The following is a 13343-nucleotide window of genomic DNA, read 5'->3' as shown; positions in this document are numbered from 1 at the left end:
CAACGTCTGAAATTATAATTAGCGAATGGATTGCAGAGACGGGGTGGATGGTGGTTCTAGGGGTGACAATGAGGGAAGACAACAGAGTTGTGGTGTGTGACTCACCTGTGAGACGCTGCATGTTGCGGCTGCGCGTGTCCCGCGCGCGGTCCTGCAGCAGCAGCTCGTAGTCCAGCGCGAGGCTGTCGGACGAGCGCGCGCGCCGCCGCTCCGTGCGTCGCCGGCCGGCCAGGCTGCCCGACCTGGGAATTAAAACGTCAGTGGTGACAACCTTCAACAAATAGTCTTATCATCAACCTCATATTTTACCATTTTAATGTCATCAATATAGGTGCTTTGACCTGTTTGGTTGATGAAAAATAAAGGTTAGTTGCATATAGGTTCAATTCGGATTAGTTGCTTTTAACGATACCGAATACAGTCCTGCACTGGCTAATTTTTTTTCTTCCTTTCTAATGTGTATAATAACATAATATATTTTCTGACTGTGGTCTAGGCTGGAAGCTTTAAAGCCGTAAGGTCGTGTAAAAAATTATCTTTACCTGTTTCTACCCCTACTGCCGTCGTAGTCATCGAAGGCTCTCTTCAATCTGTCCGAGTAGGTCTTTTGTGAAGGACTGCGAAGGTACTCAAGACTTTGTGAAGTCTGCATAGTGGTACGACGGGGACCGGCACAATAGCACTTATTGCTGTCAGCACAGCTCTCAGAATCGCATGAACAGTAGCTGAAGTCACCGTCGTAAACTTCTCTAAAATAGTAATTGTAGAAATCAGAGAATAACCAAAATTAGATTATAATAAATCCTGGTTCAAGCCAGTACCCAAACAGTATTCAAACTACGAGTCGTTCACGAATTTAAGTGTTTTAAAATATTTATAAAAATGTTGTTCATTATCAGACATTTTGATGTTCCCATAACCAATGCTAAGTCACTGGATCATGAACTATGTAACATAGGTTTAATCTGTCACATTCACATGCTACTAGGTACTTTAATTGTAATTTATCATGATTCGTACGAGTACCCACTTTCACTAAGTCAAAACAATATAATTTTAAAGGAAATAATAAATTACGTTGGTATTTCCTTTATGATATCAGATAGGTTATAAAAATAACAACGGAAATCGATTTATTTATTTTAGTATTAATTAAATAATATTAATATCGGAAACAACCTAATATAACTTCCAAGCAGCATCATTACTGAAAATATTGTTTACTGACAATGATTGATTGATAATGATCAACACGCAACTAATAGAATCCGAACACTCTTCTTTTAATGACTTGAATTATAGAAGAATGTTCTATTAACGCACCACACTCAGTCAATTAATGAGATTCTTCCCATATCCTAGAGAAATGATTGAATCATAGCAAACTGTAAATAATTCTAATTTGGTTTAGTTACTCACATGGCGTCGCAAGCTACGGACGCGTCATGCTCTGATTAACGCCCGCACATTTCATTTCTACATCCATACATATTATTTATAATGAACCATAAATAACAATAAGCAAGGTTCTAATTCCTTTGGAGATATTAGCGACAAGTTGGCGAATGTAATTAAAACACACTCACTTCGCTGAGATGCTGCTACGAGCTAAATGAAATGTAAAACGAAGACTGACGAAAGTAGAGAAATTTTAACTTTTGTTTATGCTAAGACAAATTATATGATTATTAGACGAAACGGAAAAATCTTTAACAATTACTTAATAATGTTTTAAAGTCTGTGGATCAGTCTTAATAGAACAAGTCTTTACAGTATTGTATAGGTACTTACTTTAAGCAATCCTTGCAATTTTTGGTTTTACTCAGCAACCTGGCTTTCGCTGGATCTCGCTTGTCGTCTGCGACGGAGCAGTAGCACTTCTTGCTGGTTTCTTTCAGGGAACAGTAACATCGGTCTATACAGCTTTCAGACTCACATTCGGAACAGGACACATAACCGCTAGAACTATTTCTATTCTGGCACCCGAGTCGATTGCTTAAGGTCAGAAAATCCGAATCTTCTGACGTCGAGGTCCTCTCCCCAGGTCTTGACACTTTACCGTTTCGCTTCGATACTTGGACCATTTTTTCAGATCGCTTGGAATTCCGCTGTCGCATGGCTTGCCTTTTTGGTGGCGGTAAAACTGGTTCTTTTGGTCGGAATTGTCTCAAGTCATAGCTTGATGTTGACACCGAACTTTCAGATATGGGTTCCTTAGGGTCACCTACTTGAAAATCAATGGAGCCCAAAGGAGACATCTCTTTTTCTTTTCTTCTAACTTCTTTACCGAACGGTAGTCGAAATACCATTCTCAAACCGCTAGCTCCTTTAAACATTTTTCTCCTTTTATTTTGGAACAAACTGTTTCTTCGCAATATCTTTTTCTTTTGTTTTTTCATTATCGCTTTACTATGCTGAAATATTTCGTCTTTTGTCAACGTTACCGCTAATTTGAGCAAAAACTCTTTGTAAATCGGCTTTAAGTCATTAAAAGACATTCCTTCTGCATCAATTATGGCATTTAGGATCTCGTCCATAGAGTGCAAGTTTTCTTGAACTTTGAATTCATTGAAAAGTTCATTGAAGCCTAAAGGCGATCCTCCTCCCTTTTTGCCATTATTTCTGGAAATAATAGACAGACATAATTAAAAAGTTGAATATGGTTTTGCTAAAGTGTACCTATGTAGTAGTTGAAAAAAATGACGTTGTTATACTAGATCATATAGGAATGCAACGGACGCGGTTGCATTGGCACAATTACGCGCATGCACGGTGGAAACACTTCACTAACTAAGCGCATTTCATTCGCATCTCGTTATAACTCTTTGAGATATTTTTGCGCTACATAAAGAAAATTGATCAAGTGAGTGTCCGACGCGTACAAATGAGATGTCAACGTACCGATTAAAAAGGAAATGATGTCGCTGAAGCGTTTAAATTAAATTACCAGGAACCAATGGCGCCTGATTATGTGACTGCGTAATTTTACACTTTGTCTTCTTACCTGTGTCCGATGGACTTGTACCGAGTCAGACCACCAGCGTTAAGGAAGCTGCCAGAGCGTGGAATAGCGACTTTAGTGAGTATATCACCAGATTCATTTATAGACTTTCTCCCGCTTTGACTTCTTCTCAAAGGCTCTTTGGATGCCTCTGTTGTCGTCTCCAATGGTGGCTTTGACGGTACAGGTGGTGGTAATGTCGGTGGCCTTTGAATGTTTTTCCGCCGCTCTAATTCTCTAAAAAGCTCTATTTTCTCTGACACCTTACTTCGAACTGATGATTCCGTACTACTATGAGGTTTCTGGAGATTTTGAATTCTACTACTTGCATTAAGAGAATGCTTCGCTACTGACTTTTTCGATCCTTGCGTGTCGCTGCCACTAGTGTCATTATGTTTTATTGAATCCAATTTAGCTTTCACTTCTTCAACTGTGATTCGCTTCGCTTCAACGTGAGGTACACACGGGGGCGGCGGAAGACGCGGCATGCTCTCCGTCGAATATTTCTTTGTCCTGTCCGATTTATGTTTTTCGTTATATGATTCGCTGGCAGAGAAACCATCTGCCCTGTCACTGTCTCCACTTAAAGATGAATTACTTCGTTTTTTCCGAGGTGGTCTGACAGGAACCTCGTTTGGAGACAGACTGCTTGCTACACTCATGCAGCTCACTCCATTTCGATTCTTTAATTTCTTTTTATCGGTGTGGCCTTGCCGACTCATATGTGACATGAGGGACTTGTATAGCGTAGCCGCTATGACTATAGCGTCTTCCGTCGTTTGACATACAAACCCATGACACTCTAATTGTTTAGCAACGCCTATCTTCCTCATCACGACAGCGAAAAGTGGCGAATGTGAATTTTCGTTGTGGGAGAGGATGTATTTTTTTTCAGGTGGGTCCATATCTTTGAATAAGGCATGTCTATCGATGTTATCTGGATCTGTTATTAAAGGTAAGAATGCATAACTTAGTTCGCGACTGTCGTTGTCTGAGGATTGAACTACGAATTTGACGGCTGACCAAACAGCTATCGTGGGGAAAGGATTCAACTGTTCCAAATCACCCTTTTCTCCTTTATATCTAACTTTGAGACCACTTTTGGATATTTCTAATCTGCCAGTTAGTGCACTTTTGTGGCGAAAATTTCTTCTATATGCAAAATATAAATCTTTCAGTGGCGTTTGGAGTCCAGACAAACTGGTGACTTTACTTTGTAAGGGGGTGGAGCCGAGGTAATGTACGCTGAATATGTGGACTCCAATATTTTCGGTGGATTGTCTGGATTCTCCCGCCATTTCCGCGAACATCCTCTCTATTCGATCTTGCACAGTGTTGTTGATCTTGTTAAGTTTATTCTCGCAATAATCGTCACCATCTTCGTAGATCGTCGCTTTACTCTCCCGTGTAGAACTGATCTGAAATCAAGAATTATAATGAATCAATCATCATGCATAATAACAGTATAAAAATGTACTTACATACCTATTTTAATATGCTGTGACTGTGACACACTAGCTACAGAACGACCACAGTTAAAAAAATATATAAGCTGACTGGACTGCTCAAAAATAACATCTATTTTGAGCTTGTAGAGAGAAAGGGAAGACATGCTCAATGCATGAGATCGGCGTACCTTATAGTCTAAAAAAAAACTGCAAAGCTGCTGGTTCACTCACCTTGCTATCCCTTCTTCCCAGCTCCGACACAGTCAAATTGGGACCGTACTGCGGCAGGCTGGCCACAGAGCGGCTGTCATCAAAAAGGGCATCAATCTTCTGCTTGTAGAGAGAGAGAGAGGACACGCTCGGCGCGCGGGAGCGGCGTGCCTCATCCTCTCGCGCGCCCAGTCGGAACCCGCCACACGCCGCGCTTTCGTCGCACGTTACCATCTGAAATTCATTTTGTAACCACATAAACTAGCGAACTAGTACCGCTCTAGAATAGGACCTCGGCATCTGCTCCCGTGGATGTCGTACGAGGCGACTAAGAGACACATAGGCTTATCAGCTGTCAGGTAATTATAGCATTTCAGGAAGGTTGACGTCAGCCAGGCGGCCGGTTGTAAAATCACAGCCTAATAGTATTTCATTAGCAGGGTTTGCAGCATCACAGTCCCGGGTGCAAAGGGAAACACGCCAAAATTAGAGAGATTTATACTAGCAACCCGGGCCGACTTCTCATTGTAATTAAACAATGAGATGTAATTTAAAAAAATCTTTTTAGATTTGTAGCGTGGTTCAGTATGAGCCAAATTGAGATGGTTCATTTTAATGAGTATCAACATCAACGCTACATGTAGACAGAAGAGATGTATATGTTCTTGCTCGGCTGCAGGCTGACATCATCTTACTACACTAACAATTTAAAGGCAGGCGGAAAATAATAATGTAAGTTAGACAACGAGCTTGTATCTCAGTAACATAACCAGCAAGATACAACGTTTTTGCACATTAAGTTTTCACTGAGTAAATAAACCATTCTGGTTTTTTTCTCAAACCAGATTTGTAGCTGGAACACGCATAACTTACATTGGGTTATGATTTCGTGATCATTGAAGTGTGAACGTTTAAATTCAATATTCTACAGATATTAGGAACCAACAAATCAGACAAATAAATGGTATGTGCAGCGCACCGCTCATGCAACGGTACTGGACGGCAAAAACAAATGGCTACGCTTCTATTGCTCTTGCGCAAATAAAAAAAAATGCAGAATTTACTTCATTCGGCAGTGTTCTCAAATTAGCGTTTTATACTTAGTTATCACTAGATTTAGCCCGCAGCTTCGCCCGCGTTTAGTCGGCTCACAACTTATTATTGTCAATATTTTTAAGTGAGCGAACAGTAGGTTATGTTAGTTTTCTAAGTGTAGTTATGTTAATAAACGTTAATATTTTCTAATAAAAATATTTAGTAACTGACTCTTACACTGTGATAAATCAATGGGCCGCTTTGATGTCCCGGAGCCTACACAAAAAGAAAATTTTAAATTTTATAGATTCTGTTGTGATTTTACGACCGGCCAGCGTCGGCTATCTGGTATTCTTCTGTATACTATTATCATTTTATATAAAATGCATTTGCACTCCCAAGTAACCGATATATTAACATTAGCATACATACATTAGACAGTATACGTCCTTCATATTATAAATAAATATATTAGGACAAATCACACAGACGGAGATAGCCCCAAAGTAAGTTCGAGACTTGCGTTATGGGATACTAACTCAACGATACTATATTTTATAATAAATACATATATAGATAAACATCCAAGACCCGGGCCAATCAGAAAAAGATCATTTTCCATGCATCATGATCCGACCGGGGATCGAACCCGGGACCTCTCGGTTCAGTGGCAAGAACTTTACCGCTGCGCCACTGAGGTGTCGATCATGGAGATTATGGAGTTTTTGTTATGGAAATTATTGCATCTATTGAATGAATCTCATATCAATAAATATAATAAATTCTGTCGTCATAGTAAGTAAACGTCAATTATACCTATTCTATTACATATTTTACAACAATAACACACGCAAATAATAAATAAATTACTGTTTATATGCGATTTCTTCATGAAACGAATTCTATTGTCAACATAAGATAAAATTGTGGCTTTCTGAGTCTTTTATAGTCTGTAATAGAGCAATGGATTGTTTGTAATTACTTCATTACCACTTCAACACGGTTCATTCACGATTTCTTAACCTAGAAATTCATAACATTTTCTCGCAGAATTTGGTGTAGGCTATGTTTATACAAGATTTATTTAGTTTCTTTTGTCTGTAATCAAATCTTGCAAGTTAAATTTAACTTTAACTTTTCAGTGTTAAAATTTTCCACATCGCTTAATTTTTTAAACGGTTTTATCATAATAACGCATGATTTGTTGATGAATTCCAACTGCAGGGATATGATTTTTTGTCACACATTAAGTGCTATAAGATCTCTCTGATGACGATAAAAGCTTGTCTAAAATTTCAGTTTTATAAAAAACTTCCTTTCATTTCATTTGCAATCTTTGACAATTCAAAAATGCAAAAAGCAACGGGTTAAGTACCTTCAGAATAAATAGCCATGAGTAATTTACTAATCCAATTATGTCAGTCATAGAGTTAAGAATTTACATATCAAAGAGAATTGGATTCGGTTCGGTGCCAACAGCGGAACAAATAAACGCAGCTTTGCGTAAGATTATCTCATAATTCGTCTCTCAACTTTGAATTGACACCATAATAAATCGTTACAAGATTTAGGGTTAGGTATAATAATAATATTATTTTGGTCAGGGGGCCAGCTAGTGTTTGGAATTTGAATTACCCATCCATAATTAAATATCTTATTTTTTTATATGAACGCTCTTAATTCTAATTTAATTGGAAAAGGCAGCATAAACCTTCATACTAACAATGAATATTTATTTATCATGAAAAAGTATTTTTTGTAGTGTGAACTATTTCTAAGCAGTTATCAAAACTTACTTCTCCACGTGTGGTTGGGCCCTTGGCCCAAAAATTTTTAGCATTGTGACACACTTTCGCCCGTTATCCCGAACACCTGAAACAATGAAATTATCCAAAGTCAGTCTAAATACCTTCGCGAATACTAATACGAATTTCTTTCGAACTTTGCCTGATTAAATTTCCTGATTAAATCCTAACTAATATTATAAATGCGAAAGTAAATTCGTTAACTCTTCACACTCTATCTATTCTACTCTTCCTGAATTTTTGCAAAAATATGGTTATGAGTATTGAGGACATAGATATAAATAACGAAAAAAACTGTTTCCGTAGAATATTCACTCGGGTGGGATTGTTTAAGTTCCAGATCAAGAGTTGGCATCGTAAACAACAAAATAATTTTGCTACATAAATCTGGATTGTAAAAATAATAGTCAAAAACATTTTTTATTCAGAAATCAGACACTTTTTACATAATAAATTACTACAAACTACTAGCATACTAGAACGATATGATTGTTAAGCCAATTTGGATTTAGTGATCGATGCCTTTATTGCTAGTAGTCAACCACAAGATTCTCGAAAGGAAATTTATAGTCATATCCTGCAATATTCTGAGACCACTAACGCTATACATCGTGGCACAAATTTTGAACTATAAAATAAGATATCGATTACCAGAATACGTATTTGCATCCAAATATAAAAGGGTCAATTTGACTCAACTCTTGATGGACCACTACGAGGAAAAAAGATTCCAGAATTTACAAAAAAGTACAAATCAATACATGAAATATAATTTAATAATCTCTATATCATAATCATAGTTTGACACGCCTTTTATGTCCCACTGCTGGGTGTATGTCTCACTCAATTTATACCATTCACCTCTTTCCCGAGCTCGAACAATTTTCGACTTCCGACTTTCGATCTAGCCTTCAGATGTATGAAATGTAAATAACATTTCTGTACTTTATTTAAATTAATTCATGTAACACCATATCTTATTACCCGTAATAGTTCAAGAGTAACATTAGTAGTTTACCTTATTCAAATGGTACAAAATTTAAAAAAAAATTACGAAAAATATTTTTTGCAATACAAAATGAACTTGTGAAATCAGCTCGTGTACCTTCAACAAAACGGAAAACGTATTCAGTTGCACAATATTGACCCACAAGTCCGTTACTTAAAGATAATGTCTATTTTAATTGCACCAGCATAGTGTACGAATAGTCATAAAATAGTTAGGTACAGAAGCATACTCGTAGTTCCTTATGATAAGAAGGACGGTGCCACAGCAGTGGAAAATCTAAAATCATGATATAATATTACTTGCAGAATCACAAAACCAATAAATTTTAATTGCAGTTATCGTAACGTATATGTTACGAAAAATATTTTATAATTTAATTTGTTATTGTTTTATTCTACGAAAAATTTATATATATATATATATATATTAATTTTTATTATTAAATAATACCTTTGAAACATTCATTGCATTGTGTGTAATCCGTACCTATTACATATTCGTTTATATTTAACTAATTTTATTATTGTAAAAAACTATATCTATGTACGTATGTATGTACTATGTACCTATAATAACAAAAAGAGATCTTTATGCACTCTCGTTGTTTTGTTGTACGGATCTCGTTGCGTTAAATCGCAGATAAAACTATCAAATGTTTATTTAACTATGTAAATGAGAGCTATAAAGCGAAAGCGAAAGTGCCGTATCATACCAGCTAAATTGTTGTGAATTCAAGGAAAATTGGTGTTATCTTTGATTTGCCAATTTTCTGTTCCTTCATATTTATATATACATTACATAGCAGTTTGTGTACAATAATAAAAACCAAAATAAATGTTACGATCAATAACACGTGATTACGTGTTTGTTTGAGGGTTTTAATTATGTTTAACCATATTCGTGAATATAAGCGATAGACATAATAACATGCTAAACATACAAGCATAAGTTGAAGTTAAATTGTCTAGCTGCAGCTGACGGGTGAAATGGAAATACATGCCTATTAAAATTATGTATTGTTTTAAGTTTCTAGTTTGTTTTAGGTTCTTATCGATTCGTGGTCGGCTTTTACGTATTATACTAGTCAGTATTAAATTAGCGTGGGCTAAAGCCCACGAGCTTGCTTGCATGAATTTCTTGCGATATTCCAAATAAGTAACGATATTCGTTACTTATTTGGGATGGACAAAGAACTTAGTGACACTTCCCTTTACATGTATATAATGAAGTATAGAGTGGGAAATAATACACAGTAGAAGTATAGCATTTTTATGCATATATGTACCAGACATATAAAAGATTGGTTAAGTATATAAAGCATATAGGTAACAAACCCACTTTAGAATTTCATTTGGATGTCTCTATAGCAAATATGCCAGAATACAAAGCACAAGTTCTACATGCTTTATTTTTAAAATAGGAATTTTAATTCGAATACCAATTACACTCCGAAAGACTGAATATTGTCTGAGAAGATACTGGCCAGTTATTTCCTCGAAGCGAAAGTATAATATTTTGTGCAGATCGAGTGGCGTGAGGCTGGTTCGGAATTCAAACAATGGAATGCATTTCAAATCCTATCCTTCACGCTTTGGGGGTTTGACAAAATAACTGCTGCTCTTTATTAATGCTGAAAGTACTAGGGTAGTTAATGAAAATTATTTATATTATATTGAGAATTCTATAGATTCGCCTACATTTTTATCTCGAATTTGTCTTTTTCCCAAAAGGGTGTAGAAAGTCTTGACAAATTAATTTTATTTACATAAAAATGGATGAAATTATTCCAGCCATATTATTGCTATCGATGAATATATATTAGGTTTCAACAAATTACCAACTAAACTCGTTGATGTCTTTTATATTGCAACGATTGCAAATCTATCTGGAAACACATGTAGTTGCGTTTCAAAGATACGCCATTCAACTCTTTTTAATTCTAAACGACTGTGATGGAAAACAATTAGCATAGATTTATATCAAAATATTATTAGTTAACAATTAACTTCACCAAAGGGAAGACAACTAGGCTTTTCAAATTCATATTTAGAAAAAAGAATGAAAAAAGTGTTGACTAGAACTAGGTATGTGGATGTATTCGTGAAATGGTATTTTATGGTCGTAGGAGAGATTAGTACTTAAGAATTTTTTTTTGCAAAAATATGTGTAAATAAATATTTTGACTAAATATAAAGGGACATGTATCTTGGCAACTGATAGGAAAAAATAACATTCCCAATTGGACGAAGATGGCAAAATTTTAAATTTCATTTTTGATTGGACCCCGGACTTCGTGTCATCATAGCCAATAATTAAAATTGGGATCACGCAAAAAAAAGATAATAACACGTATACACGTAACTATGTATAACCAAACCTAATAAGTCATTACGCCGGCCTGAGTCCGAGTGAAACACTGAGGTGTACACTAATTAACGCGATTTGATTAACGCTGATATCGCTCGTTGAAAGCGATACTTAACGCTGCGTAATTTCTCCGCAGTGTGTTTTGTGTAGTAAAAGTGTAGCTAAATTATCCCAACTAATATTATAAATGCGAAAGTAAGTTTGTTTGTTACCTCTTCACGCTATATCTACTCAACCAATCTTATTTATATATCTATATTATATATATTATAAAATTTGCATATGTGTCCCTCTCCAAATTTTGCATATGTTGTAGTTTGGAGCATACCTTTCATCCCGAAAATCATCCATCCCGAAAAATTAACGTGGGCGAAGCCGCGGGCAAAACTAGTATAGTATATAGTTTTGTAGCTTTACACCGGGATTTTGCTCGTAGACTCGCTTCAAGCGGCAGTTCTGGACGCTCGCAAAAAATCGGCCGTCCTATACTATTAGGAATATAATTTAGCACATCAATAGAGTTGATTTTTATAAATAAAACACATTGGACAATGATACGAAGACGGATTGTTTGTATATCTTATTCCAACACAAACATTAAAGTATTTGCCTACATAAGTAGTTGCCCGAACATTATAGTACATACATATAGGTGCTCTTTCACCTCTTAACGTCATGAGGAAAACCTATAAAATTATATCCGGACACGTGAAATTTGCATCCATAAAACAACAATTACCATAAAATTACACATAATAAAGTTGTGTTTGTGTTGTGGTTATTAAAATTGGCATGTTAACAAATAGTTTTCTAAAATAAACCATATACAACAACAAATCAATTTACTTTGGAAAAACTCTACGCACAGGTAATATTGATGAATTTTCAATGATTTTCGACAACATAATATACAGTTGATTGTACCTGGTAAGTACATCGTTTCCAATTGAAAGTTTATCCGGGCGGACAAATAGTCGACTAACTTCGGTTAAGAACAGTGTTCAGGCAGCCGTTAAATAAACATGTTGATCGAGTTTTACTGGACTTGTACAAGAAGCTGCTTGCCATATTATATTATATTCAATGCTATATATCTATACAAATTAACTTTCCAATTTTAAAATTACTTATACAAATTAAAAGTACACATTTTTGCATAAGTACTACATTTATGCAAACGAATAATTTGTCGATGCAATTCACCCTATCACTACTACATGGAAGGTGTACCTATAATCATAAGGATGTTTTCGTATTCGTTACCGTGAAACAAACAGACGGCCACTTTTTAGAAGTATTTTAATATTAACTTGAATCATCGCATGAAGGATCTACCCGAGGTACCGTATATTACCACTTCGTATTCATGAAGATATTTTGTACCTAACACCCTGTCACCCTGTATGACACTGAACTGAAACTGTAGTGTGATAGATTTTTGCGACCTACTAACAAAAGCCACTACCAGCTAGAGACCATGTCATCTGTCATACTACAAGACAAGACCAGTACCGTACTCTTTATAGTCTCTCTTCAAATATATTTATGTTCACGTAATGAGTTCGACGACCGAAAAGTTGACGCACAGCCAAGTAATATTCTCAATTGTGCAAGTTTGTACGTATATATTTTTTGCGAAATTAGTGGCAATTGTTACGTTGGTAACACTAAGTGGATTAGGTGTAAGATCTGTGTTACGGAATAAGTACTTATGTACTTAAACATTTATAACAGTTTTTTTTAATCATTACTTACATACGCAAATACTAAGACACATAAATACATTCCACTGAATTTTCTGATAATAGTGATATAATTTGTTCGACTGAAACATAATATTTATTAAAGCTTATAACATGTTCTGATTATTTCCAAGGTCACAAAATGTCGAGTCCAGCGTACGTTATCCTACTTTTCTCCTCACCACACAGTCTTCCTGTTAGACCATTAGCAGTTGGATGTTTATCTATATTCCATAATATGAGTCTCTAACTTATTTTTGGGCTAACTAAATCTGTGTGATTTGTGCATATATTAATGTGTGAAGTTCTTACATTCGCATGTTACTTATATTTCTCTTTCAAAGAAAAACCATCACCACACTTTACTTATCACATTAACTATTTGAAAGATCAACACATATCGATAATTTTGTCAAATTACGTTCCATTAACAAGTCAAATGTATAATAACCTTTTGCCCCTTTCTTGCTTTGACATAGAAACCAACATCATTTATCTAAATTATTAATGTATCATACTCGTAAGAGCGTGTTAACATTTTGTTTAATCTTTAAGATCTGATAACAAATAATTAAGTTGAAGAGAAATATATTTTATTCCAAAATCGAATAATGATGTTATAATGAATTCATAAATACATTAAGATATTTTCACATTTGTCATTTATTGGCTTCTGTTGAAGCTTTATGAATATGATATTAATATATTTAGCAGGGAAATTGAAAC

The 13343-nt window shown here is 35.5% G+C and overlaps 1 protein-coding gene across 2 annotated transcripts in view; it reads right to left on the bottom strand.

Moving 5' to 3' along the window:
• The window catches only part of LOC128679358 (uncharacterized protein), a 32278-nt gene that overhangs the window by 1828 nt on the left and 17107 nt on the right, over positions 1–13343 (bottom strand). The window contains exons 2-8 of one of the 2 annotated variants that reach the window (XM_053761534.1): positions 7491–7566; positions 5932–5970; positions 4681–4893; positions 3005–4419; positions 1792–2622; positions 543–749; positions 106–242 (exon numbers count right to left, since the gene is read on the bottom strand). In XM_053761534.1, the coding sequence (XP_053617509.1) occupies positions 106–242; positions 543–749; positions 1792–2622; positions 3005–4419; positions 4681–4893 (2803 nt within the window). In that variant the 5' untranslated portion in view covers positions 5932–5970; positions 7491–7566. The remainder of the gene's footprint in view (positions 1–105; positions 243–542; positions 750–1791; positions 2623–3004; positions 4420–4680; positions 4894–5931; positions 5971–7490; positions 7567–13343) is intronic. The other variant, XM_053761533.1, reaches the window with a different exon arrangement.

Source organism: Plodia interpunctella, chromosome 21 (assembly GCF_027563975.2).
Source record: "Plodia interpunctella isolate USDA-ARS_2022_Savannah chromosome 21, ilPloInte3.2, whole genome shotgun sequence".
Classification (NCBI taxonomy): domain Eukaryota; kingdom Metazoa; phylum Arthropoda; class Insecta; order Lepidoptera; family Pyralidae; genus Plodia; species Plodia interpunctella.
The sequence above is the reverse complement of the archived record's forward strand: the minus strand, read 5'-3'. Positions and strand labels throughout refer to the sequence as shown.